This window comes from Theobroma umbraticum, unplaced genomic scaffold (genome assembly GCF_002168275.2).
Source record: "Theobroma umbraticum cultivar Fairchild unplaced genomic scaffold, ASM216827v3 scaffold_86.0, whole genome shotgun sequence".
NCBI classification, from domain to species: domain Eukaryota; kingdom Viridiplantae; phylum Streptophyta; class Magnoliopsida; order Malvales; family Malvaceae; genus Theobroma; species Theobroma umbraticum.
In genome coordinates this window covers 4,283,237-4,308,117 of record NW_018397263.1, presented here as the reverse complement: position 1 = coordinate 4,308,117, position 24,881 = coordinate 4,283,237, and the positions used below count along the sequence as shown (strand labels likewise).

The window sequence follows — 24,881 nt, the reverse complement described above, 5'->3', positions numbered from 1 at the left end:
ATTGTGTTCTTTTAATTTTTAAATATCAATGTATAGAAAAGAACATTAGCTTTCCAATTTATTCACTTCAAACTTAATGGGATAAAGTTTTCTTCACATATTCTCAACGTAAGCACTCAGACTGGAAATAAATAAAACCCCTTATTGTTTGTAGAGTGCATTGCACTAAAACAGGTGAAGTCTCATGTAAAAATTTGGTGGGTAATATCCGTTTGCTTCCCTAATAAACTACTGTAACACAACACAGGTAGATGATCCTCCACGCCAAGAAAGGTGATGGTCTAGTGGTGGAGACCTTCGAACTCAACAGATCAAGGGTTTGACTCTTAAAGGATGGCAATAGCTCAGTAAATATCCATTAAATCGGCCCTTGACTTGCTTGCTCCATAGAGGACTACTAGACCAACTAACTTGGCTTGCTTTGGAAGAAACTGAGGTTTAGGCTAAGTCTTAACCCACCTTGAGGGAGCACCTGCTAACTCCCAGGGCAATTCCGTGAAGAAGGGCTCAGGCCGGGCACTAGAAGTCTTGTTTAGGCCCCCTCCTGTTATGGTTATGCCAAGCAACAACATCATTGTATGACAAGTTGCCCCCAAAAATATCCAACGCACTTCCCACAGTAACATCCACACGTCCCTTCCCCGCTTCTTTGATTGTCTCTAAATCATCCATCACGATGACACCACCAGCATAAGTGACAGGAATCTGGGAACAAAAGACAACAATATGTCAGCAGAATTTGATGGAAATCTACTTGTGTCCCTGGGCATCTTATAACCACAAGATAGCAATCAGGAAACAAGAGCAAAATGCATTAAGGGACCAAATGAGGGACTAAAACACCATCAAGGAGGCAAAAGTACGTGCTACCAACCGGAGAGTGCTCGCCAAGCAATGCCACAAGCTCTTTATCGATTCCCAGCCTGTAATAATTAAACCATTGGAAGTTATAATACATCGGGAGATACAACATTTAACCCTTTTGCTCTTCATATAAAGTTTGAAGCTAATACGCAGTGGAAACCAGTCATATAAGCACGTATAAAGCAGATTGGATATCTTAGACTGGTTGTCATGGTCCAGAAATATGAGGGGCGGGCCTCTTGGAGCACCATTTTACAAGTTTTCTAAATCAGACAAGCCTCAATGCTTCAATATCCTCCAAACTTCAATCAGGTACATAACAGGGTTTAAAATAACTTTGGCTTAAATTATAGCTTTAGCTTCATTACATTATATAAAGGCACTAGATTCCCAACAGTCATAACATTTATTAATTAGTAGTAGTAGTAACTATTTGATTGTAACAAACTAGAAGCAGGAGTCCTCCAATTAAAACGAAAGTAAACTGTCAGTCAGGAGTTTGATAGAGTATCATGGCAATCTCTGCAGCATACATCAAACAGAAATATGAGATTGCAAGCACAATAAAAGCCATTTATCAGGGTATATGAAGTTACAATACATCTAGGTTCCCTTTTGGTATTTTCTACCATATCATGTACTCAACAAAAGCAAACAAACAAGCCAAAACTTGCACTTTTACCAAAGAATGAAGGCACCACATGTTTGAGCTAGAATCGCCATTGCAGTAGGGCACCAATTCAGTTCACCAGGTATAATCCACATGGAACTTGTCAATGTAGTAATAAGTAGCAATTTAGTTGAAGCAAGTAGAAGAAGGGAGGTAGATAAAGGCAAGCTGGAAGCAAATATGAAGTCCAGGGATTTCAACAACATTTATACTGAAAGATTATTAAAAAATAGTCAACGGATGCAAAGCAGCAAGAACAACAGATAACTGATAAAACAGCATAGTCACATAATTCATATAAACATACAGACTACTGACTACCAAATTTAAATCCAGATCAAATAATTGACAAGTCATAATCTTAATCAACTGTCATGATTTCAAAGAGCAACCAGGTAAAAACTAGTATAAGAACTAGCAGTAAGTGCAATTTGCATGATGCAATAAACGATACAGTTAGAACTTACTTTTTCCCTTCAACATCCACACCATGAACCAGATATTCATCTGCATAATTGGCAAGAAAATGTAATACTTCCTCATCAAGATAGACATCACTGAACTTTTGCCATCTGTCAGTGACAATGGCATATTTGTCTTCCTGCCATCAAAGTTCAGATTTAAACAACCACCAAAATTTACGAATCCATCAACTCAGGAACTAACACTGAGAGGAAGTAAAATCGGCAACTCAAGAGTAGGGGAGGAGAAGGATGTAGAATGTGCCAGGCAATACCCATATTCAAATGAAATTTCTCCTAGAATTCAAGGCGCAGAAGACAGAAATGTTTCCTACCTTCTTTCGGCAGCTAAGGTCCAAGACAAGTCTCTGCTTCCCAACAACACAGACAAGACCTTTGAGCCTTTCAAGGTCCATTTGGCCATTGTTAAATACATACTGTAACAAATCCAAGAAAAAAATATACATGAGATTCTGTAAACATGTTATCTCAAAGTGAACACCCTGTACATGTCATGATTTCACACCTTGCCACTAAAAATTTACAGAATGTCAAAATTTATTAACATACTGAAGTGACAATGACATGGCTGGCTCCTTCCTCAATGTAACTCAAACAATTGTCTAAATTGATCCCACCTCCAACTTGCAAGCCACCTAGAATTTTCCAGTCCTCAAAATAAGTTCAGCAGAGGAAAGGTCTGTAAGTATTAAACATATTATCAAAGGTAGACAACAACGATGAAACAGCCACTCTTAACAACTTCATTGAAATTTCAGTACAAACAGTAGAAGCTTGCATCATGATTTTTGAGTGTACACATTAAACCCGTCTTAAGAACAAAACATTTTGCAGTTATCCCAAATGTACCATGATAAACCATAAAGCCCATCTTAGAATAAATAGACCACAACATATTACTCTAAAATATCAGCCTTTACCAGGATAGGCATGCAATGCTTCAATGGCTGCTGCTTTGCTTAAAAGATCAGCTCCAAGCATGATTACATGACCACCCTTTAGCCGATCTTTTTTGTACAACTTTGCAAACTCAGCTGCTGATTTATCCGATTCAAAATTGGTTACAAGGGTCAATTCATCCTCCTTTGAATCTCTAAGAGTTGACCCAACAATTTGTTTCACTTTCCCCTGAAAACAAATCATATATTAAGTGTCAGGAACTAAAGCAAAAATGTTAAAGCCAATCCACACAAGCACCAATGCATAATGAGGAAACTCTTTTCTCCTCCCATAAGGTATAAGAACAAAAGAATAATAAAAACATGAAAGCACAGTCTATTTTGAAAGAATAAGCTACATTAGCTGCCTTTAACTATTCTAAATGCCAACAAATGAAACTTTACTTTTGCTGCTATTAGCTGCCACAGACTCTCAGTATTTAACCAAGTAACCTAAGTTCAAAAATGACATGGTCACTATAATCTATAGGAATTGCACAGTAACAACAGTCAAGGAGTATTCACTTACATTAATGTAAAACTAATTAAGTTTTACACTCTTAATCATTTCCTTAATCCAACCATTGACATTCATACTCTATTGACATATAGATCATACAAGCCAAATTTGGAGTTAATTAAAATTTTATAACTATTTGTTTGGTAAGAATAAAATTTCGAACATTAAATATATATTGCAAACAACATATTCTAAATCCATGTGATACAAATATTGAATTGACTTGAAAACTTAAGAGCATGACGGGTATATGTAAGTTTTTCAAATCCAAATGTTGATTTGTTAAAATATTATTTGTACATGAAGAAGGGTGTAAAATACAACTAGTTTTACAGTGTTCCTCCCCAAGAAAAGTCATAAAGAAAAGAAATTTGTGAGCTTTCTGCTGAAACCAACATAAACCAAGCGAAATAACACTTTCCGAGAACCAAATTTGGAATTAAATAAAAAAAAACATTCTTTTGTATTGAATTACCTTGTGAATATCAATGCAAGGTCGGAAACTAACATCGCAACGAACAGTGAAATGACAAGATTCTGAAAGAAAATATTTTAAGGAAAAAAGTGAGATTAAGAAACCCAATAAGGAAAATCAAAAGGGACAATGCTAGAAGCTGAGAAATACTGAGACTTAGTGAAGGCGTGACTCTGGCATATGGGTGCTTGGGAGAACCATAAAAGGAGGAGTTGAAATTTGGGGAAGTGCTACTAAGCTCCAAGATTGAAGTCCCGTGGAGGCTGCAAGTTCTCATCTTTGGAGTGAAAACTCCAGACTAACGAGAGAGACCCGACGCCAAAGTCGTTTTTACGCGAGGGAACGCCGGACAGACTTACCTCTGGAAAGTACCTTTTATAGAGACTGGAATCTATAAAGATACTAATGCTACACTTCAGAGGCCAGAGACAAGAAGGAGAAACGGGTTGACTATAATGTTGCATAGTAGGCTAAAGAAAATGGGCGCTAGGCCCATTTTCAGACTTGACCCGGAATCAAAGCAACAAAATGGCAATGGCAAGTTCCTTTGCCAACGTAGCCTCTCCTCTGTCTCTCTCTCCGATACATAATTTTCTGATTTGCAAGTTTACGAGCTTTCCGTTCTTACAGTCTAACAAAGACTACCTATGAAGAAATACCTCCTTAAACCTCGCCAGAACCCTCAGTCAAAATCCCCACAACCATTGCCACCACTTTCTCCACTCTTGGACTCACCCCAAACACCAACACCTTCCCTTTCTCTCTTCCCCACAATTCCTCAGCCCCATCACCAGAACCAGCTCTTTTCCTTCCTCAAAACTTACCTGACCCACCAACCCTTAACCCCAAAAACCCTTCTTCACTTCCTCAAGATAAAGCTCCACCATCACCCAGTTTTCACCCACTATGACTTTCAAGTTTTCTCTTGGGCTTCCACCATTGACTCTTTCCACCACGACCACTCAACTTTCCTATGGATGGCTCACTCCTTAGCTTCCTCTCATCGTTTCTCGCAGCTTCGTTCTCTTCTTAGTTTTATAGCTGCCAATCCTTGCCCTTGTTCACCAGGTATCTTCTCTTGTCCTCAAATGGAACCCCTTTTTCGTTTCGTTATCGATTCTTTTTGTAGAGCTAGGAAGTTGAATGATGCTGTTTTTGCTTTCGAAACCATGAAGAAATTGATTGATGGAAGGCCTAGTGTTGTTACTTATAATGTTTTGATTAACGGGTATTTGAAAAATGGGGAGTTTGATAAGGCTTTGGGGTTTTATGAGAGGATGGAAAGGGATAGAGTGAAGCCAGATGTGTATACATTTAATACCTTGATCAGTGGTTATTGTAGGAATGGAAAGTTTGAGTCAGGATTGGAGTTGTTTAGGGAAATGAAGGAGAAAGGTTGTAGTCCTAATGTGGTTAGTTTTAATACTTTGATTAGAGGGTTTTTTAGGGAAAGGAAGGTTGATGAAGCAGTTAAGATGGCATATGAGATGATTCAGTTGGGATGTGAGTTTTCAAGTGTGACTTGTGAGATTTTGGTCAATGGTTTGTGTAAGGAGGGGAGGCTTTTGGAGGCGTGTGACTTGGTCATTGATTTTGCAAGGAGGATGCTTTTGCCAAAGGCGTTTGATTATTGTGATTTAATGGAGGAGCTTTGCGGTAAAGGAAATGCAGGTAGAGCATTTGAGGTGGTTAATGAGTTATGGATTAAAGGAAATGTACCGAGTTTGATTGCTTGTACCACTTTGATTGAAGGTTTGAGGAGGTCGGGGAGAAGAGAAGATGTATTTTGGTTGATGGATAAGATGCTTAAAGATGGTATTGTTCCGGATATTGTGACTTTTAATTGTCTTATGCAAGATCTTTGTGATTTGGGTAGAACGATGGATGCAAATAAATTTAGATTAGCGGCTTCATCAAAGGGTTTAGAACCAGATGAGGTGACTTATGACATTTTGATATATGGATATACAAGAGAGGGCAGAAGGAAGGAGGGAGAAATTTTGGTAGATGAGATGTTGGATAAAGGATTTATACCTGACATTGCCAGGTATAATAGGTTGATGGATGGGCTCTCCAATTCTAAAAGTTTGACATTGAAGAAAGTTAGTGCTTGTCGTAGGTCAGCATGAGTTGTGATTGTTGATATCATTGCCAAAGTTTATCTTGGTTTGTTTAGATTTCTTGCTGAACAGCAAGTAAGAGTTTTTTTTTTTTAAGTTTTATGACATTTTGTTAATTTCCTGCCCATGTTATAAGTTGATTTCGAGAAGGGACAGTAGTTAAGGAAGAATGAAAGTGTGATGGTCGAAATGGAAAGATATTGCAAGCAATGCACTGTCAAATCCTCTTAGGTCACTAAATGAAGTCAGTTGATCAAGGCAATCTTCTGCTCTCTGATCAGCCTGAGGATGGCCACCTAGCAAATGCACTTAGAATTGCATCTTCCACAATGTAGAGAAATGCAAAGGGGAATTTGACAGTAAATCCACTTCAGAGAGAATAAAATGGTTAGTATGTGATGAATTGCCAAATGCTCTTTGGTTGCTAAGTGAAATTGGTTGATCAGAGCAATCTTCCACTCTGTGATTGGCCTGAAGATGGCTACCTATCAAAGGCATTTAGATGGACTTGGATCCTTCCTCAGTGTATAATAATTCAAGGATTGTTTTAAAAATAAATCTTCTTGAGAGAGCGCAAAATGGTATATTATATGATGTTATAGTTTTATATGGTCTTTGGAAATCCATTTTTTTTTTCTGCATATGATTCTCTTAACTGTATTTATTTGTTAAGCAATGGCCTGAATGACAGGGCAGCAGACTTCTTGCTGAAAATTGGGTATACATTGGATTTTAGGATGTTTAAAAATAAACAATGGGTTCACCTACAGAATAATGGTACACATGCACCTTCCTGACTTCTTCCACTTTAAACTGTGAAGTAGCCGTTCAAAAAAAACAAACTGTGAAGTGAAAATCAAGCCAGAGTTAGATGCTGCTTTGTACCAGTTTATAAGTTATAGCATGATGCTAAAGTCACTCGCAAATTTCAACTTGATACATTACTAACTGTAACATTTATTATTGTACACTTTTGCAACACGGCAAATAGAAGTACCCCTTTTGCCTGTCTCTCTTTTTTCATTTCCTTTTGCTATAGGTCCTCCTTTGTAATTTCTGTATGTTATGCTTACACAGAGTAATAAACCTAATGAAAATTCACTTAGATTATTTTACTTTTTGAATTACAAATCTTTACTTTACCTCTCAATCCATCTCAGGTGATGTCAGAAAATATGAAATCCTTAGCTGCAATGAGTTCTTAAGCTCTTAATGCTACTAAGTAGCAACTCTTAAGGCTCCTCCTAGGCCTATGAGTTAATAACATATTCTCTAGAAATTAAAATGTAGAACTGGTGCTGATTTCACAAAAGTGGTATGCTCGCAGTTACTAAATCCAAACTGTGTTTTGAACCACAAACCACAGTTTCGCCTGTTTCTTCTTACTTTATGAAAACAAGAAATAAGTAAATATCATAACAAATTATTTATACTACCTTTGAAAATGATATGGCTATTATGCAATCAAAGTGCATTGTTTTAATCTTCCCAATGACCAAAATCTCTTTGCTTTTGACAACATGAATTTTCATGAAATTCAATATCCAAGAAAAGATCCCCAAAAAAAATTACAACTTCTAAGAAAGTATTTTGAACTTAAAATTACAAAGAGTGAAATGACTGACATAAAAGTCCAAGTGACAACTGATTTTATCAATAGATTCTCTCTCTGGAAACTGTAGAGTTTCTCTCAAAGGCGAAAATGGCCTCTTTATCCTTACGTAAAACTTGGAAACCATCATTATTCTCGCTCCATAATCACTCCAAGATCATCAATATTGTTACCCTGGAACCAAACACCACCATTTCCAGCTGTGAGGGCATTGCCAGGCCGTGCCAAGGAGGGCGATCAACCACCATCTGATGTTAGGAAGTGAGTAATCCAAGCCGTGGATGATAGCAGCAGGAAGGTCACTGTTGGTGACGTGGCAAGCAACGCTGATGTCAAGCTTAGTGGTGCTCAAAAAGCTTTGCATGCTCTTGCTGCTGACACTAATGGCTTCTTGGAGGCACTACCTTTGAAGCTTATTCAATGTTAATTGATCTGCATTGCTTTTTTTTTTTTAGTTTTTTATTTATTTATTTCTTTTTAAAGCTGGTTTGATCCTGGAAGGTGGTGTACTTTATGTGTTTCCCTAGGATTTTAGGTCCAAGTTCGAGGCCAAGTCATGTAGGATAAAATTTGAAGCTCTGCATGAAAAAGCTAAGGTATTTCGATTTTTCTTTTTAAAGAAATGAATAATTTGTTTTCTTATTGTCATCCCTAAGTTTGTTGAATCTTAATTGCCTTTGTTGACAGTCTGTATGTGTGAACTTCGTGAAGATTTCTTTTGGAACATCACTAATTTGTTCATTTGTGCTTGTTTATGTCACAATCATTTTGATTGTTATAATGAGTCAAAGGTATCTGTTCACCTTGGTGCTTGACATCCTTGCAAAAGTCCTGGTTCCATACTTTCTTCAATCAATAGATTGTTACTAATATTTTTTAAGCATATATAGTTGACTTTGGGAAATTCGGTGACAACTATATTTATGTTGAAATTGGTAAAGATAATAATTCGAGTTCTGGTCCTTCTGGAGGTTCTAACATCCATATTGACGTGGTGGAAAGCTATCATTCTTCGTGTGGGCAGTTCAAGAGGTTTGGGATTCCCTTTCTGATTTAATCTGTCTGATTGAGTTGCTAATAGATTTATATTATTGGTGGTCAGATATTGGATTGTATTTTGAGTTGGCAAAATTTAATATGTAAAATCTAGCCTTTTTAAGTGAAGTGGGGAATAATTAGGGGATGTTCAAATTAGTTGAAACTGTTTAGTGTCATTGCTATTTGAAAAGATAGAAGTTACAGACGAATCAGATCAGAGACCCCTCATGAATCTAGGTAATTGAAATGTGAACTTCTTGTTCTGTTGGTCAGTTGCATTGAGAAAAAATATCAATTTGTGCAGATTTAATGAAGGTGAATAGTCAAATAGGAATATGGTTCAAGAAGAGGTATGATAGTGTCTTTCTTTCCATTAATTATCCAATCTAAAAGCAAGTTATTGTACTTCTTGATACAATACCTCATGTAAGCTCATATTGGGAGTTTGCTAAGCCCTTGATCACTAACTTTGGTATTATAAAACTGTTTCTGTATATATACATTTTATCTTCCTATGTCAAGTACATAGTAGGCATATCATCTCTTTTCATTTACTTATGCTATGCAGTCTTTAAAATTGATTCTTGTTCTTCTTCTTTCGGTAACCTGCTTGCTATTTTACAGATAGAAAGTTTGAAACTGAAAAAAGAGATGAGGTAACCTTTATTTATTTTATTTGCATATATATCTGAGATTTGGGGGTCCATATTATTGAAGATGGTGTAGAGCGGGGATCGAATGAACTTCCTTGAATAAGTATGTTAAATACTACCAAACTGAATCCTACTGGAGCTTTTTTTGTTTATTTCCTACACATCAAAGAAAAACAAAATCAAACTCACAGAGATCTGGCAGGTTTTCTCATTTGTATTTGGGGATGGTGATCCAAATCATGGAGTGAAGAAGAGAGGTGGAAGTTGGTAAATTTGGAGCTCTAAATTCACCCACTAATTCAGCGTTTTCCTCAAATTATTGGTTGAACTACCAACTTATCTTGCTGCTGGTAGGCTTGGTGATGATTTGATAACTTCAATAAATATTTTTAAACTCTAAAAAATTGACACATGAATTAAAGCTTATAAATCAGCTTTAAAAATGACTTCATAAGAGTTGAATATGTGTGAGAATATGATGATTTTCAGTAATTCTTATCTGCAAATTGTATCAATAACTTCAAATGGTGGAGTTGTTACTGCTGAAGAACTTTGCCCATATCTGGGTTTTGAAACTTCAGAAAAAACCTTGGAATGTTTCTATTGCTGCATCTTGCAAATCATCAGATACCAGGTATTGTTTGTTTTCTTGCTCTTGAATTTGAGATGTGTGCTTATGCTCAAATTCCAGCTGATTTACTTTATACTCAAGCCCCCAGCCCTGTTTAGGGAAAAAAGGAAGTCGAAAGAAAATAAATGAAAAAATTGGCACACATGCCTACTCATTAACATGGGTTATTAACATATTTTCTTTTTGGTTTTGAATGATGAATCATGCATCCTACGTGTTCTTCTGTGGTTCAGTAGTCATCTAGCGATTGATAAAGAGGTATGCAAATAACATAGTCAGAGTCTTCAGGAGTAACCTTTTTATCACCACTAACTGGCACACAGCCACTCAGACATCTTATTTATGGATATTCATTTTAACTGATTATTTGTGCAGGATAATATTTTGTATCAATTTCCAACATTACAGCATACAACTTCTATGGAGGGGAGAAGATGTTCTGATCGTGGTGGACAAGTTGACATGAAGTTTCCAGGAGGGAAGAAATGGGAATTAAGGTTTTTATAAGTTTTTTTTGTTTTTGGGTTCCACACTTGTGTACATAAAAAACTCCTTTGTCACTCTGTTCAATATAACATGGTGAGTTGTGTACCTGAAGCAAAACTAGATTCAAGGAGAGTCATGGTCCTTGGATTTGGTGTACTTAATTGTTTTGGGGTTATTGTTCTTGCTCTCATGTTACAGTTGAGAATAACTGTTATTTTAGTGGTTTCTAGTACTCGTCTCTCATTTGTTTTCCTCATGAATATTATTTGAAGGAACACTGCAGTTGTGTCAAATGAATATTAAATTTTTGGCTCCATTATATCCTTTACTTCAGGTGAGATTTGTATTTTCGTTCTAAATGAATAAATTGCTATCTGTCATACCTGGGATCAATATGTGCTCTCTTCAAACTTATAGTTCCATCTACTGGCCACTTGTTGAAGTGAAAGTTATTTATGCTTGCTTAGGGTAAACCAAAATGGCAACTAATCATGGTCATTAACAAACTGCACTCATTGAGTGCTAGCATTTGAACTTGAAACAGACTTTTTTCTTAGAACATAATAAATCAATGAGTAATCTTTGCCCTTTCAATTGTTTGGCAATTCTTCTAAAACTATAGCCAGCACTTCTGCAGATTTATGCTCCTCCCTTCATTGTTCCTGTTGTTCTCTGGTTCCTTTGTCAGGAGAAATGATGGGATAGAAAAGAGAAATGGAGTCAGGGAACAGCATGCTTGAATTGCCTGGTCCTTCACTAAAACAGAAGGTAATCGTATAAATGATTATTCTACTCGTTCATCAATCTCGAGCTGCAATGATATCTCTCCTTTCCATTTAGTAATTTCGCAGGCATTCGCCTTTTCCCCCTTCCTTTATGATTCAAGTGTTGCACCTCTTGTCTGTTACCTTTTACATTACATAAGTGGCACTCGTCTTCTGTCACAACATAGTTGACATTCTCTGTTAAGACATTATCAGTAAAATGTTTGCTCGGTATAATTGACCATTCTGCTAGGGAGAGGATTAACTTCTTCACTGTTATCTGTTCAGCCTAGGAGTGCAAGGCAACATGGCCTAAAGAACAGTTATAGGACAGGATTGTATTGTCCACACCAGTGATAGAGACCTACTGGGCCAAAATTATGAAGCTCAAATTGGAATAGCAGATTTCTGGAGATTGGGAAGTCAGATTGATTGGCTATAAGGATTTGGTAAGTTTCATGCCTCTGCTTTAATTAGTTGATACTAAACTTCCAAAGAGATTTTGTGGTAACTGATAGCCCTGCATGAATGGCAGGTTTCTTCTTCTTCTTCTGCAATATGGGCTCTCTACTAAAACCCAGATGAATCAATTCACACGAACATCAACAAAAAAAAAAAGTTTCATTAGCTCTAACATCTAAGGACTTTGGATTATGATCTTACTTGCTTCTTTCTAATTGGCAAGCTAGTGATCTTCCTAGCTTACTTGCAATGTTAGTCCCTCTCATGGCCACCGTTAGCCATGCTGAAGATTTGGCAAGGTGGCAACAGTTCTCTGCATTTCAAGAAACTTGTTCCCAAACAGATGCAACTTTCATCAGCTCTGGACATGGGTGATAAGAGTTTCTTGTATGCTCATTCTCTTCTTTTCCCATGATTACAGGTGAACGGGGGGGAAGACACTGACATCAGAGCTCCATCTCACATCGTCAGACACTTTTTTTGTTTAATCATTTTGGTTTTCTGGTAAAATTTGTAAAGCTTTTATTTTATGTAGTAAATGAACTTTGTATAACTTGTTTAGAGGTAAATGTAAATTTAGTTTATGTAACCAAAAAGAAAAATGTAAATTCATTTGTTTTTGAAAGCAAACCTTCATTTGTGTGTAAGCAGTAGCATTTTAATATTTGTTAATTTAAGATTCTGATTTTTTTTGCTTTTACTTTTAGTTGTTAAATGAAAACCAAGTAGACAAGAGCACTGAAATTGACGAGATTGCATTAGAAATTCTTCCTCCTTACCACAAGCAAGAAAATAAAGATATAATTTTTTTAAAATATTTTAAATTATTTTAAAATTTTAAAATTTTTATAAATATTAATTAAATATGTTTATATGATATAATGTCATAACCACGAGATATTTTATTTTTTATGTTATTTTCACGTTAACAGTAATGAACATAAAATAAAAAGTATTATTTTAAAAATTATTTGATATAAAATAAAAATATAAAAAAATATTAAATATTTAAAATTTTATGAATAAATCAGGAATTATTTTAAAAAAGATTAAATTAATTTTTAAAAGTCAGGCAGCCCATCAATCTAAAATATCGCGAAGGGTAAAAAAGTCAATCCAGTAACATAATCCTCCCGCTTTCTATCTCTCTCCTGTCCTTCGCCAAGCTTACCACATTTTTTCTAAACCAACTCCTCCATGGCCAGAGCTCAGAAAAAACTCTAAAAATTCTTCTAAAAATAAATAAAATATAAAATTAAAAAAATGGCCTCAATTTCTACCTGCCTCACTCTATCTCCCAAGTCCCGCCTCTTCACAACAAAGCCCTCAGTTTCTCTCGAATTTTTCCCGGGAACCCAAACACTAACTTCTTCCCCAACTTTCCCGAGAAAATCCGGGAATTTTTTCAGACCCAGGGTTTCATTTCCGGTCGTAAAGGCAAGTCTTGATGTCGGAAGCAACTCGATTAGGCCTGGAGGTGTGGTGGAGACCGACAAATTACCGTCTGATGTAAGAAAACGAGCAATGGAGGCCGTTGATTCGTTTGGTGGGAGGGTTACCATTGGAGATGTTTCCAGTAAAGCTGGGCTGAACTTGAATCAAGCTCAAAAGGCTCTTCAAGCACTCGCTTCTGATACTAATGGCTTCTTGGAGGTATTTTATTTTAAATTTTTTATTTCATTTAAGTTCAAAAAGTTTGATCTATGTTAGGGTTAACTACTATTGGAACTGAAGCACTAGAAAATTTTAAAAAAGCTTTGTTGGTTTGAGAAACTGAAATGCCGAAGTAGATAGTAAATTGAACAACTTCATCTGAGTTAACATAATTTGCGCGTATAAAAAGGTTGCTTTTTGTGTTTATTCGAGACAGAAATGGAATGTAGATGTAGTCTGGAAGTGATGTGGAGTACAATAATTTCAGTCAATGTATTTCGATTGCTACACTTAAACGCTACTTATTGTTGATTATTGAACTCAAGGGAGTTTTCTTAGATGGTTATGATTTGAACAGTCAAAAGAGTAATTGCAATTTTTATTACTAGATTAACTAACAGATACTGAAATGAAGCACATGGTTTAGTTGGACTTCTAACGGTTCATTTCTATAACTCTAGCTGCAATCTACTTTTTTTTTTCCTGGATAAGTATATGCTGTCTATCCTTTTCAAAAAAATAAAACAAAGGTATATGCCGTCGATCGTCATATTGGATTTTTTTTTTCTCTTTGGTGAAGTAAACTAGAGCCAACCAGTGTTATTGACTTATTCTCTTGGTCAGCCTTTACTGATCTTTGTATGAGGAGTACCGTGTTGTTTCTTTGGGACTTATTCTAGTATTACTAGTTCTATTTCTAGGATCTTTGAAGTTGTTGATTCGTGAGTGTCATTGTTTTCAAGATGGGTTTAACAGGTTTCGGATGAAGGTGATGTCCTTTATGTCTTTCCGAAGGATTATCGTGCAAAGCTTGCTGCCAAGTCACTTAGGATAAGATTTGAACCCTGGGTTGATAAAGCAAAGGTAAATATTCATTACATTTTTTTTTTTTGGAGTGGTCAGGGGAAAATTATTGATGTTGTACAATTTGGGCAAATAACCTAGTCTTTTCCTTGCTTGGCAGGCTGCACTTGAGTATTTAGTTAGAGTTTCCTTTGGGACAGCACTTATAGCTTCAATTGTTCTTGTTTATACAACAATTATTGCCCTTATCACTAGTAGAAGGTATCCACTGAGCTTTACATTTTGAAATTATTGCAATAATATTATTCTACACCTGTGGTTGTTGAGAGCAAGATGTTGACATTGTGATCTGCTATCAGTGATGAAGACAATCGAGGAAGACGAGGCAGATCATATGATACAGGATTCACCTTCTACTTCAGTCCAACTGATTTGTTCTGGTAATAGTTTTATATTGTTAATAATTCCAGCAGTTTTAGAACTGTAAAGGGGTGTTAAATTATGGTTGAGAATTTTCACTCATCTGGCGGACTAGATGATGTTCGTAAGGAGCATATAAGGAGGATAACGTAGGCTTGTATTCCCATTTTCACATGTTCAAACACTTACATAACCTCCTTTAATTTAATTTTATTTAAGGTACTGGGATCCGTATTATTATAGGAGGCGGCGGCTACGAACCGACGATGATGAGAAGATGAACTTTATTGAATCTGTAAGATCTGAAAATAAAATATTTGAATCATGTATGGCTTTGCTCAGTTACTTTGTGCTTCAGAGGAAGAAAGTTAATTTAATTTGCAAGTTTGTTTTTAGGTTTTCTCTTTTGTGTTTGGAGATGGTGATCCAAATCAAGGAATTGAAGAAGAAAGATGGAAGTTGGTAATACTTGAGCACTAAGTTCATTGGTGTATGCGGGCAAAATATTATTTCAACTTACTGAAAGTAGTTATACAGATTATTTATTGTTTGATTTCTCCCTTTACAAAGTGTCACCCATTACTATCCAAAATTGCAGATTGGGCAATACATAGCTTCTAATGGTGGTGTTGTCACAGCTGAAGAACTTGCTCCATATCTTGATATACAGACTGCAAATGGAGCAATGGTATGATCGTGTATTAATGCTAATCTAATTGGCTTGTAATTTGTTGTTGCAAATTGTTCTGAAAACCAGTATATATTTTTGGCCTTGAATTTGAAATATTTGCTCTCAAGATCTCACAAGTTTTGATTTATTTCTCAAATTGATTAGAAAGATACAACTATTCTTGGTTCATAATTGCACCAACTAAAAAAATTTAATGAATAAACTTATTAGATCTCAGATGTTTTCTTTTATGTGCATTGTAGTTCCGGCTTATTGTATCTCCATATTTATTTCTGCATTTTGTACATCACAGATCCTTTGAATCAATAGTGTTCTGACCCTGGTCATATATTTAATGGTTACTTCTTTGCTATCATAAGTAATTCACGGTCAGGTAGTCCACAAATGATAAGTGTTTCCTTAAGGTTCTATTTAGAAATCTTCACAACCATTATATTTGATTCTTGTTTTTGCTTTTTCTTTAACAATATGTTTATAACTTGTTGGAGAATACTTCAAATTGTCCATGTTGAAAATTCTTTTTAGTTGTGACTTTTCGTTATTTCATATCATTTGAGCCTGTCAATCAATTACTAATTAGTTCGTACCCTGCATCCATGTTGTTTGTGTTTCTTGTTAAGTTATTTGACTTTTTTTTTTCTTGTCGGTTCTAGAGTGATGAATCGTATGTCTTACCTGTTCTTCTGCGGTTTGATGGTCAGCCAGAAATAGATGAAGAGGTATGTGGAAAAAATGTATATGCATATATGTATATATAATGTGGATGTGTGTGTGTGGACTACAAAGAATTGCATCTATTGTCACCGTAAAATGTAACAACTTTAAAATTTATGAGTTTGACATGAGGGACCAATATTTGATCAGTATTCTGAGATCAAGACTGTATGTCATCACATGTTTTATTTCTTGCAAGATGAGTGCCCAACCTCATAAGTTACAAAACTATTTGTGTAGGGAAATATCCTCTACAGATTTCCATCTCTGCAACGTACAGCTTCTTCTCAGAGGAGTGGAAGGAAGGAATATGTAGGAAGAAGATGGAGTGATTGGGTTGGGGGAATTGAGAAATTTTTCAGGGAGAAGAAGTGGCAATTCAGGTTCTTCTTCTTCTGAGTGTGTGTGTTTTATGTTCTGCATTTATTTGGTAGGAACCGTTCTATTTATTGAGTTTCATTTTATTGGTAAGCATTTGCTTTGCAGTAAAACAAGCTCGTCAGAGAGAGCAATGGTCTTAGGTTTGGGTGGGATTAACCTCTTTGGAGTTATCATTCTTGGAGCTATGTTAAAGTACAGTCCTCTTTCAGTATTACTTTCAGTTAGTGCTTCTTACTTTCTATCTCTCTAATGGCTTTGCTCTTATTTTTATTTGAAGAGATTCTGCTGTTACACCAAGTGGATTTATTAAATTTGTCACAGACATTTTCCCTCTACTTCAGGTAAGATGTTATGTTTCTCTTCTTAAATAGATTGGTTGTTTGAACAGCAAAATTTTAACGATTAGTATGAGGTCATTATGATTTTACATTTTGTCCTCGAATGAGATGTCCATTATGATGCATGGACAAGTCCCCTTCCTCTGTTTAACCATGTTGTGTTCTTGTTGGAGGAAATGCTTCGGACACGACAGGTTTTACATATCCTAACATGACAGGATCCCAGAATCTCTATAATGTTACACACACCTCAGCTTTATATTTCTGTCCGTGCATGTGCACCTTGGTCTCTGTCTTTTTTATGTTTCATGTTGGGAGGACCTGATATCTGTCCTACCTATTAATATACCTGTTTATTATCTCAGACCTGCACACATACTTATGTTGTTTGAAGTTGAGTTGCTACTTATGCAGCATGTAAGTGTAGATTAGATCTTAGAGTTGCCTTTTATTTTTTTTGAGTTTTGGCATGTGAAAGTAGAAAAAATTGTCTTGTGTTCTTCCATGACTTGTTTCCCATGCTTTAGGAAATGAAGTATCATTGGCTCGATTATTTTTACCAGTTTTTTATTAAGCATTATTCATTCATTACAGCTATAGAATATTAAAAATTCAGGTTTCTTTCCCATGCTCAGAATGAAATATTATTCAGCTTTGCTTTCTCAAAATTTATACATAACAATTGTTTGCAGATCTATGCTGGTTCTTTCTTTGCAATTCCTTTGGTTCGGTGGTTCATCATTCGTCAAAGGAATACTGATATAGAGAAGAGAAACCGAGTAAGAGAGCAGTTTGCACGAGCACTTGAATTGCCTGATCTTTCACTGAGGCGGAAGGTAGCCATCTTAGCACCTGCAGTTTGATTTTTGCATGTAGTTTCTGATAATTGTAGTTGTTGTTCATAATTCTCCATTTGAGTAAATAGCTTTATGCTCAGTACCTCTTCTATTCTTCAAAAGGTAATTATGCATTTTTAAACATTTTAACATTGTAATGAAAGTTGAATCATTTTTAAGATACAAACATCTATCGATGTAATGATTGATAATCTCATTTGCAATTCTTTTCTGATTTATCTTCATATATTATTCCAACGCTGGTGGATCACCAGTATGCAATTTTTGCATGCTATATTGCAGTTCTCTGTGCTTCTGGCCTCCTCTGTCGTAAGAAAATAAGTGGGAGTTGGGGTCCCTGAGACTTCACAAATATGCAATGCAGGAATATTACCTTTTATAATTTTTCCCTTTGTATATTTGAAATCTTTTTGTCCGATGAAATTAATTTTAATTAATGATGTTATAGTTGGTATAATGATATCATTTTATTTTGAAGTTGAATATCCAATTTTTCTTGTAGAAGATCACATAGGTGAATCTATTCTCATGGAATAATATCTTTATTTCTTCTCTGTATAATATGTCAGCTACTAAGTGCTCGAGATATGGCACAAAAAACAGTAATAGGACCGGATCGCATTGTGTATAGTACTGACAGAGACTTGGTTGAGCAAGATTACGAGGGACGAGATTGGGATAGAAGATTCCGAGAGATTGAGAAGTCAGAATAAGAAGAGGCCATATGGAATATGCTTACATGGTAAGCGCCCCCCTCCTCCCCCTCCTCTCTCTCTCTCTCTCTCTCTCTATATATATATATATATATATATATATATGTATATATGCATCAGCCATAAACAGACATGGCTGGAGCATAAACTTCATTTTGAACTTTTAAAAGTCTGAATCATGAACCTCAACCATAGGAGAAACGTCTCTTGGTGACAAAAGTTAGTTTCAATATTAGTCTAAAACCCGGGCTACTATTCTGATAGAGTTTCTATCAGATGTGTGTATCTTAGATCTCTAAGGAGTTTTCTAGGTGTCAATAATGTAAAATTTTTGCTATATATTTTTACCTATTTCTTTCCATATTTAGTTGTAGCTTCGGCAGCTCAAGTTTGTGCCACTCTTACCAAAGCATCATTGTATGCAGTGCTTGACATGGAACCTGACACTCCGAAACTGTGGATATACCATTGATGGAAGAGGCAATTCTACAAAAGAGAATCAGCAATCCTACCTCAGTGCCGCCTGGAATAGCAATGAGGGGTAGAAATATAGATTGACTCTGCAACCTTTCACCCTTTGCTTAGGAACTTCAAAAATATGTCTCATTATAGATTTACCAAAGGTCAGCATTGTGAATTCAAATCCTCTTCTCCATTTGGTTTCATTTTCTTAAAATGGAAAATATGTAGTATAAACTGCAAATGATCCTTTTGTAGTGTTGAGACTAGAGGAGCAGTGGATTGCTATCTATTAGGTGTCAAGAGAACATTTTTGGACTTAATTGTACACATTGATATAGGATGTAAAAATAAAATCATGAGTCAGTTCTCAATTATATGCTTTATTACTACCAGTGCATCAAATATAATCCTTAAATTGGCATTATAATGAAAAATTGTAATTTAAAAAACCTGGGAAAACCCTTTTCAAATATTATCCACTAATTTCATTTGTAAATTTTAAAATCTTCATGGCCCATGTCAGTACGATAACAGTGTCAAAAGAAATCCAATAAAAAGAAAAGAGTGGAGAAGCGGACAAGGCATCCACTGATCAACAAAATTCAACAGTAACCATAATTAGAGTTTGAGGTGGCTTTGAAAGATGAATGATGATATAGGAACCATTAAGCAGATGATAATGTACAACTGACCATTGACTGCAGTAGACCTGTAATATCAGAGACAGGCCGCACAAAATACTGAATAAATTTCACAGGTCTGTTGCACTAGGGTACATGGTATAGCCAGTTTTTCTATTACAGGTAGCAAATCTCCAGGCTTGGCTACCAAATTCGAATGTTACTTTGTGATAGTCAGCTTGCTACAGGAGCAGAGCAAGTAATCTGCACAGCGACACTTCCTGAAAACCCATCACAGACAGCCAATATATAGCAATTCAACATGAAACCTTTAGGAACGATCAACTCAATGGAATATTTCCCAGAGGGGTTTGCAAGCAGGTAGAGGGTTTTGCTCATGATCAATGATTATATGCTCAATAATTGTTACAAGAAACAACCCAGAGTGGAGAATTTCAACAGGCACAAACAACACATAGTCCTCAGTCGTCATAACCACATGATTAAGGGGCAGAAGGTGAGAGAAAATATTGCTTCCACCCACTTTGGGCACCCCAATTGAAGTTTCTATCAAACTGCAAGCGGCCATTTTCAAGTGACACAGAATACCAATATGCCTGCATGAATTGCATTGTAGGATAAAAATTAGTTTTTCTCCTGCTGGGCCATAAATGTTAAAAACAAAGTCAAATATGCATATTTCTATCATAATGTACAAATTAACAAGATGTAAATGGAAACCAAGTCATGATAGCCTTGCTAACTATACTAGCATCCTAAAGACTTTCGTAAGGAATTCAACCAGTAATAAACAATTTGATTTTGCTGAAAGTTCTCCATGGAATTTACATATTAAAACATGTACCTTTTTTTGGAAGCTTAAAATGAAATTCGTAATGTCATACAGCTTGGCAGGATTATTTTCCTTCAAGGTTAACTTCTTTTAGATTGAACTTGAATCTTGATTTTTAAATAACTTTTAACCAGAGACTACCCATCTACATTAGCTAACAACTCCATATATAAGCACTTCTTCTTTCAGAAATTCTTCTCTCTACGTGTTTAAGCATGAGAGCGGTTAGATCCAGTGAAACCAGCTAACTACAATTAAAAGGAACCCTATATGAATGTTCCCTTTTCAAATCAAACAAACAGAGCAAAAAGCTTAAATTAAAAGGAGATGTCCTTATGGTCTCATGAATCTACCTCCTATGTAATAAATTCATTTTGTATGCCTTTCAAAGAAAAAAAAAATAAGACATCCCTTTCCATTTATCTGCTGTATGAAAATTAAGGTTCCCAAAGATAACATCATCAGAAAACACACTTATGGCTTGGTCTCTATTCATCAGATGACCAGTCACATAATCTCCAGTCCACAGCACTGTACTATGTTTGAGCATTCAAAGGTAATCGGACAAACAAGTATGAAATGGGTTTTACAGAGAGAATGCTTAACAAGTTAAAAATGTAGGTAACATTCAAGGATCTAAAATCCATCAGAAAAATAGATCATTTGAATTTAGTAGTAATAAGAAGAGTAAAAATAATTAGCAGAAGGTTGTACATACAAATCATGAGCTTACCTAAAAGTGTGCAGGCAAATACTATTGTCAGTATCATTTGTACAGATCGTCGATTAACTTTGACAGGATATGAAAATCTCTCACATCTGGCATTACATGTCCCAAGCGTCCTTCTCAGGTGCATGACCTTTACAAGAAACCCATGTAATCCCTGGAGACCATGGTCTCCAGGTGCTGACCTTAGTCCAATACACTGAACCTGTTATGAGATACAGACCATAATATGAGGTGATTGACCAAAGCAAGAAGGCTCTGTGCTATACAGGAATTGATCATTATTCTTCCCTGTGTTGCTTAGCAATTGAAGGCATGTCAAAGAAAATAGGGCCAAAACCACAGAGCAGATTGTTCAAAATTTTGGTTGTTCTTCAAGTTTTATAAACTTTTGAGGTTAAGAACTCAATTTTGCTCAAGGCTAGTATCAGAATCCCGAGCTAACTACTTTGCCAGATCTTGACTACTGTTTACCTTAGAAAACCACCAGCATGAATTCCAAAGACTAATGATAAGATGGATTAAAGCATTAGCATGGGTAATGAAACATACCTGTGTTGCACGAGAAGCATCAATGTATAATGGGGAATGCTCTTCTTCTCCATCTTTCAAACGCTTTGTATAATTGCTAGGAACCCTACTCCTATATGCAGCCCATAGATTATTGAAGAACCTAAAGGGACTGCTTGAAGAACCTCTCAACTTATTCTCATGGAAGAAACTCTTAGGTTTGACTTCACTAGCTTCTAAATCCCAACTTCCATCTTCAGCATTCCTGTTACGGGAACTCTCTTGGAAAGAATCCACTGCATCCAGACCCAATTTTATAGAATAATGAGAACCCACTTTCCCTAAATTGTTCTCCTCCATAGAATCATAATAATGGCTACCATAGGCAACACCATTTGTAGTCACTTCTTCAATTTCTCCACATTCATTCCCAACAATTCCAGCATCTGTTGAGCAAGAAGCTGTGGCTGGTTCAAGAAATCTTTTCAAGATGTCACTATCATCGAAGTCATAACGGTGATTGTGTTCATCATGATTTCCCCCTGAAAGAAATAATGCCAAACCATCTCTATCTTGTTTATTCAAGTTTCCCCACTCAGAGTTTTTCATGGAATTTCCCATTGACATTTTCTCCAAGCTCTTCTCAACATGATTTATCTGTTCGCTAATGGCTCTAATAAACTGCTTATGTCGGGAAATCACATCCTCCCTAGCGTGTGACTGGTCCATCCTAGCTGATGAGCTAACTGCTTGCTCAAAATCTTCCAACTAATTAAAGCAAAGAATAAAATTAGCTAATTGAAGAAACTGGGAAAAAAAAAGTTGCGAAAAGAATATAAAAATAAAGAATAAACATGAATGAGTACCTGCCATTTTGCTGTTTCAAGTATGGTAACAAGATCACGCCTATGATACTCAATCGAGGTAAGCAGCTTCGGGTCAGAATGATCGCTTTGAACAAGACTTTGATCATGCCAAAGAAGGCGAAAAATGGATTCCATCCTGAAAATATTATATCAAAATCATTAGTTTTGAACTTTCATAAGAATATCCCTCAGCACAGTAAATCACTCCCCACATAATCCAATAGCAGAAAACTAGGCCATTTTAAAAGCATAAAAAAGTCTTTTAAAGTAGCTTAATTTCAATTCAGTACAAACAACGATGGCAAACTTTGTAAGAACCAAAAACCAAACTCACTAAACCAGCATTTACTTATTCAGCCACCATTACCCCAATAAAAAAAATCCTAAAGATTATTTACATTGTAAAGTCCGCATCTAACTAATTTTTATAAATTTTTATAGATGACTTCATATAAGCATTAGCGACTTTGCGACAGAAACCAAATTCCACAATAAAAAAAAAATAAGAAAGGTTTTTACCAGGAAAACAATAAAAATGAAAACCTTCAAAATGGGTGTTAAAAAGAAAAAAACCTGTCAGCTGAATCTTGAACAACTTCGGCTGCTGAGAACAGAGGGTCGGATTCCCATTGAAGCAAGCTCGATCCCATTTTCTTTATATGATCACAACCAAAATGATATAAACGTGGTAGAAATTTAAAAATCAAAAACTTTCGCTTTCCAAACAAATAGGAATCAACGACAAAATGAACTCTAAGCAATGATCGAGGAAATAAATGAAAGAAAAATGGAAAAGGGTATTTTTCTTTCAATGAAAATCGAATGAATTTGAAAGTGGAATTTCAAGTTATATAGAGATACATGTGAGTTTATTTACTTCTTTTCGGCTGTAAATTAAGAGTTTATTAGGGTTTTAGGGTTGCAGAGAAAATGGCGATCTTTTTTTTTTTTTCCTTTTGATAAGCGATGAATTGGTATTGCATATTATTAATAATAACAGGTTATTAAGCTGTAGATTTTACAGGAAAAGTTTGGGGCAAGCAATGAAAGAGAAAAGAAGAAGGCTACTATCTTGATGTAAAGGCGTTTTTCGTCTTTTCTGCCTTTTTGGTTCAAATTTCATCAAGAATTAGCATTTTGTTTTCCTTTTGTCTCTTTTACCGTCCAACAAATTAGTTGGTTTAAACAATCTTTGTTAACCCCTTACTTTTTACTTAATCAAACTAAAATTAAACTATTTTACCTAACACTTACATATATATATATATATAGAAATTCAGTTAATCAAAACCTATTAGTTGTAGATTCGAACATTTATTCATTAATTAATATACTTTTCATCTTAAAAAGAATAAAATTCAATTTTTTTTTACAAAATAAAAAAAAAAGGCTATTGACTGTAATTGCTACTCAAACATTTATTGAAATTCAAAGGAATATCACGGGAAATAGGCACGTTCTTACAACTTTATTCACATGGATTTGACGGATGTCACCCTCATCTTTTTCTTCTTTACTATCACAAAATTATATTAATACAATACAATAATATGATATATATATATATATATATGAATATTGGTAAAATTTTTGCTCGATGAAACTGGACATATTTATTTATTTTATTGTTGAATTTTTGTAAATATTTTTTATTGTAAATATTAATAAAATTTACCTAATTTATAAATAAAAATTTTAATTTCATTGAATGACATTTATTGAAAAATATACTTATTAATTTTAATAGTATTAAATAATTTATATATTTATATTATAATTTTTCAATTATATATTTATATATTGAAGTTTACATTTTAAAATGTTTTTATTTTATATTTAGCAATAAAGCTAAAAAAATAAATATTCATGTGCGTTGTGCGTGACAACTAATACTAACATAAATAAAATTACAAGTATTGAAAAAAAAATTTTGATTGACGAAAATGATTATATTTGCTTATTATATTTCTAAATTTATATTTAAATATTTTTTATGAATATTAAAAAAATTCTTTTAATTTGTAAATATAAATAAATTTTAATTATATCAAATGACTTTCTTTATCATAAATATTAATAAAATTTATCCAATTTAACTATTTCTATTAAAAATAATTATTTTTCTTAAGCATAATAGTATTAAATAAGTTTTAGATAAATAGTAAAAGATTTTAATTATATCCATTTGAAATATTAATTAATTTATAAAAAAATAAATATTAAATACTAGTGATATGAAGGTGAGAAATGTTTGCTCCCAACTCTCTTACTTGAAAATAAAAATAGGTCAAAAGATTTATAAGCACATATCTAATTTTTTAAACTTGACAGCCTTTGTCTTCCTTAAGGCAAGAACACATAGACAACTTCATGAAGGCAATCATCAAAGCATATTTACAGAGAGATTGCTTCCTGGCTGAGGCAATTTATGAAATTATATCCAAAGATTGATATCTATGTGGGCTTTGAGTAAGCTTTACAGGTCAATACTAACTTTTCAGCTCTTAATTTTGCAAGAGAACTGATCAAACTCATGCCAGAACAGAAAAAGAGTGAG

The 24,881-nt window shown here is 34.9% G+C and overlaps 4 protein-coding genes across 10 annotated transcripts; 2 read left to right on the top strand and 2 right to left on the bottom strand.

The window, feature by feature from the left end:
* Positions 1 to 31: 31 nt before the first annotated feature.
* On the bottom strand, positions 32 to 4,363 carry APG10 (Aldolase-type TIM barrel family protein). Of its 2 annotated transcripts, XM_021433424.1 has the most exons (9): positions 4,100 to 4,363; positions 3,950 to 4,011; positions 2,937 to 3,144; positions 2,566 to 2,651; positions 2,331 to 2,432; positions 2,002 to 2,135; positions 1,547 to 1,633; positions 875 to 923; positions 32 to 705 (listed from the first exon to the last, which is right to left on the bottom strand). In XM_021433424.1, exons 1-9 carry the CDS (start codon positions 4,224 to 4,226, stop codon positions 520 to 522), a joined length of 1,041 nt encoding a protein of 346 aa, XP_021289099.1. In that variant the 5' UTR covers positions 4,227 to 4,363; the 3' UTR covers positions 32 to 519. The 2 variants fall into 2 exon arrangements, with proteins under 2 accessions (XP_021289099.1, XP_021289100.1); XM_021433425.1 differs by lacking the exon at positions 1,547 to 1,633.
* Positions 4,364 to 4,424: 61 nt separating this feature from the next.
* On the top strand, positions 4,425 to 12,362 carry LOC110420199 (pentatricopeptide (PPR) repeat-containing protein). 5 transcript variants are annotated; one of them, XM_021433422.2, is made up of 5 exons: positions 4,425 to 10,500; positions 10,762 to 10,823; positions 11,178 to 11,257; positions 11,542 to 11,702; positions 11,789 to 12,362. In XM_021433422.2, exon 1 carries the CDS (start codon positions 4,597 to 4,599, stop codon positions 6,076 to 6,078), a length of 1,482 nt encoding a protein of 493 aa, XP_021289097.1. In that variant the 5' UTR covers positions 4,425 to 4,596; the 3' UTR covers positions 6,079 to 10,500; positions 10,762 to 10,823; positions 11,178 to 11,257; positions 11,542 to 11,702; positions 11,789 to 12,362. The 5 variants fall into 5 exon arrangements, with proteins under 5 accessions (XP_021289097.1, XP_021289098.1, XP_089640381.1 ...); XM_021433423.2 differs by having other exon boundaries at positions 4,425 to 9,475; positions 9,575 to 11,257; XM_089784255.1 differs by having other exon boundaries at positions 10,762 to 11,257.
* A 507-nt stretch (positions 12,363 to 12,869) lies between these two features.
* LOC110420880 (Iron-sulfur cluster biosynthesis family protein) lies at positions 12,870 to 19,131 on the top strand. Of its 2 annotated transcripts, none has more exons than XM_021434270.2 (14): positions 12,870 to 13,368; positions 14,125 to 14,232; positions 14,333 to 14,433; positions 14,532 to 14,612; positions 14,812 to 14,887; positions 14,989 to 15,054; positions 15,191 to 15,280; positions 15,937 to 16,002; positions 16,238 to 16,380; positions 16,484 to 16,570; positions 16,656 to 16,719; positions 17,409 to 17,552; positions 18,143 to 18,315; positions 18,655 to 19,131. In XM_021434270.2, the coding sequence occupies exons 1-13, from the start codon at positions 12,979 to 12,981 to the stop codon at positions 18,284 to 18,286; spliced, it is 1,560 nt and encodes a 519-aa protein (XP_021289945.1). In that variant the 5' UTR covers positions 12,870 to 12,978; the 3' UTR covers positions 18,287 to 18,315; positions 18,655 to 19,131. The 2 variants fall into 2 exon arrangements, with proteins under 2 accessions (XP_021289945.1, XP_021289944.1); XM_021434269.2 differs by having other exon boundaries at positions 12,871 to 13,368; positions 18,712 to 19,131.
* A 141-nt stretch (positions 19,132 to 19,272) lies between these two features.
* Positions 19,273 to 23,354, bottom strand: LOC110420450 (uncharacterized). The gene is made up of 5 exons (XM_021433765.1): positions 22,898 to 23,354; positions 22,325 to 22,460; positions 21,501 to 22,226; positions 20,955 to 21,153; positions 19,273 to 19,985 (listed from the first exon to the last, which is right to left on the bottom strand). Exons 1-5 carry the CDS (start codon positions 22,972 to 22,974, stop codon positions 19,960 to 19,962), a joined length of 1,164 nt encoding a protein of 387 aa, XP_021289440.1. The 5' UTR covers positions 22,975 to 23,354; the 3' UTR covers positions 19,273 to 19,959.
* Between the last annotated feature and the right edge of the window lie 1,527 nt (positions 23,355 to 24,881).

Excerpts from the sequence above, each read along its gene's own strand:
- APG10 (XM_021433424.1), bottom strand. The coding sequence starts at position 4,226 with ATGAGAACTTGCAGCCTCCACGGGACTTCAATCTTGGAGCTTAGTAGC. Across the intron at positions 3,145-3,949 it reads CTTGCATTGATATTCACAAG|GGGAAAGTGAAACAAATTGT; the intron begins GTAATTCAATAC and ends ATTTGTTTTCAG. Across the intron at positions 706-874 it reads TGCTTGGCGAGCACTCTCCG|ATTCCTGTCACTTATGCTGG; the intron begins GTTGGTAGCACG and ends TTTTGTTCCCAG.
- LOC110420199 (XM_021433423.2), top strand. The coding sequence starts at position 4,597 with ATGAAGAAATACCTCCTTAAACCTCGCCAGAACCCTCAGTCAAAATCC.
- LOC110420880 (XM_021434270.2), top strand. The coding sequence starts at position 12,979 with ATGGCCTCAATTTCTACCTGCCTCACTCTATCTCCCAAGTCCCGCCTC. Across the intron at positions 13,369-14,124 it reads ATACTAATGGCTTCTTGGAG|GTTTCGGATGAAGGTGATGT; the intron begins GTATTTTATTTT and ends TGGGTTTAACAG. Across the intron at positions 14,434-14,531 it reads GCCCTTATCACTAGTAGAAG|TGATGAAGACAATCGAGGAA; the intron begins GTATCCACTGAG and ends ATCTGCTATCAG.
- LOC110420450 (XM_021433765.1), bottom strand. The coding sequence starts at position 22,974 with ATGGGATCGAGCTTGCTTCAATGGGAATCCGACCCTCTGTTCTCAGCA. Across the intron at positions 22,227-22,324 it reads TTGAAACAGCAAAATGGCAG|TTGGAAGATTTTGAGCAAGC; the intron begins GTACTCATTCAT and ends TGCTTTAATTAG. Across the intron at positions 19,986-20,954 it reads ATTTGCCTGCACACTTTTAG|GCATATTGGTATTCTGTGTC; the intron begins GTAAGCTCATGA and ends CAATTCATGCAG.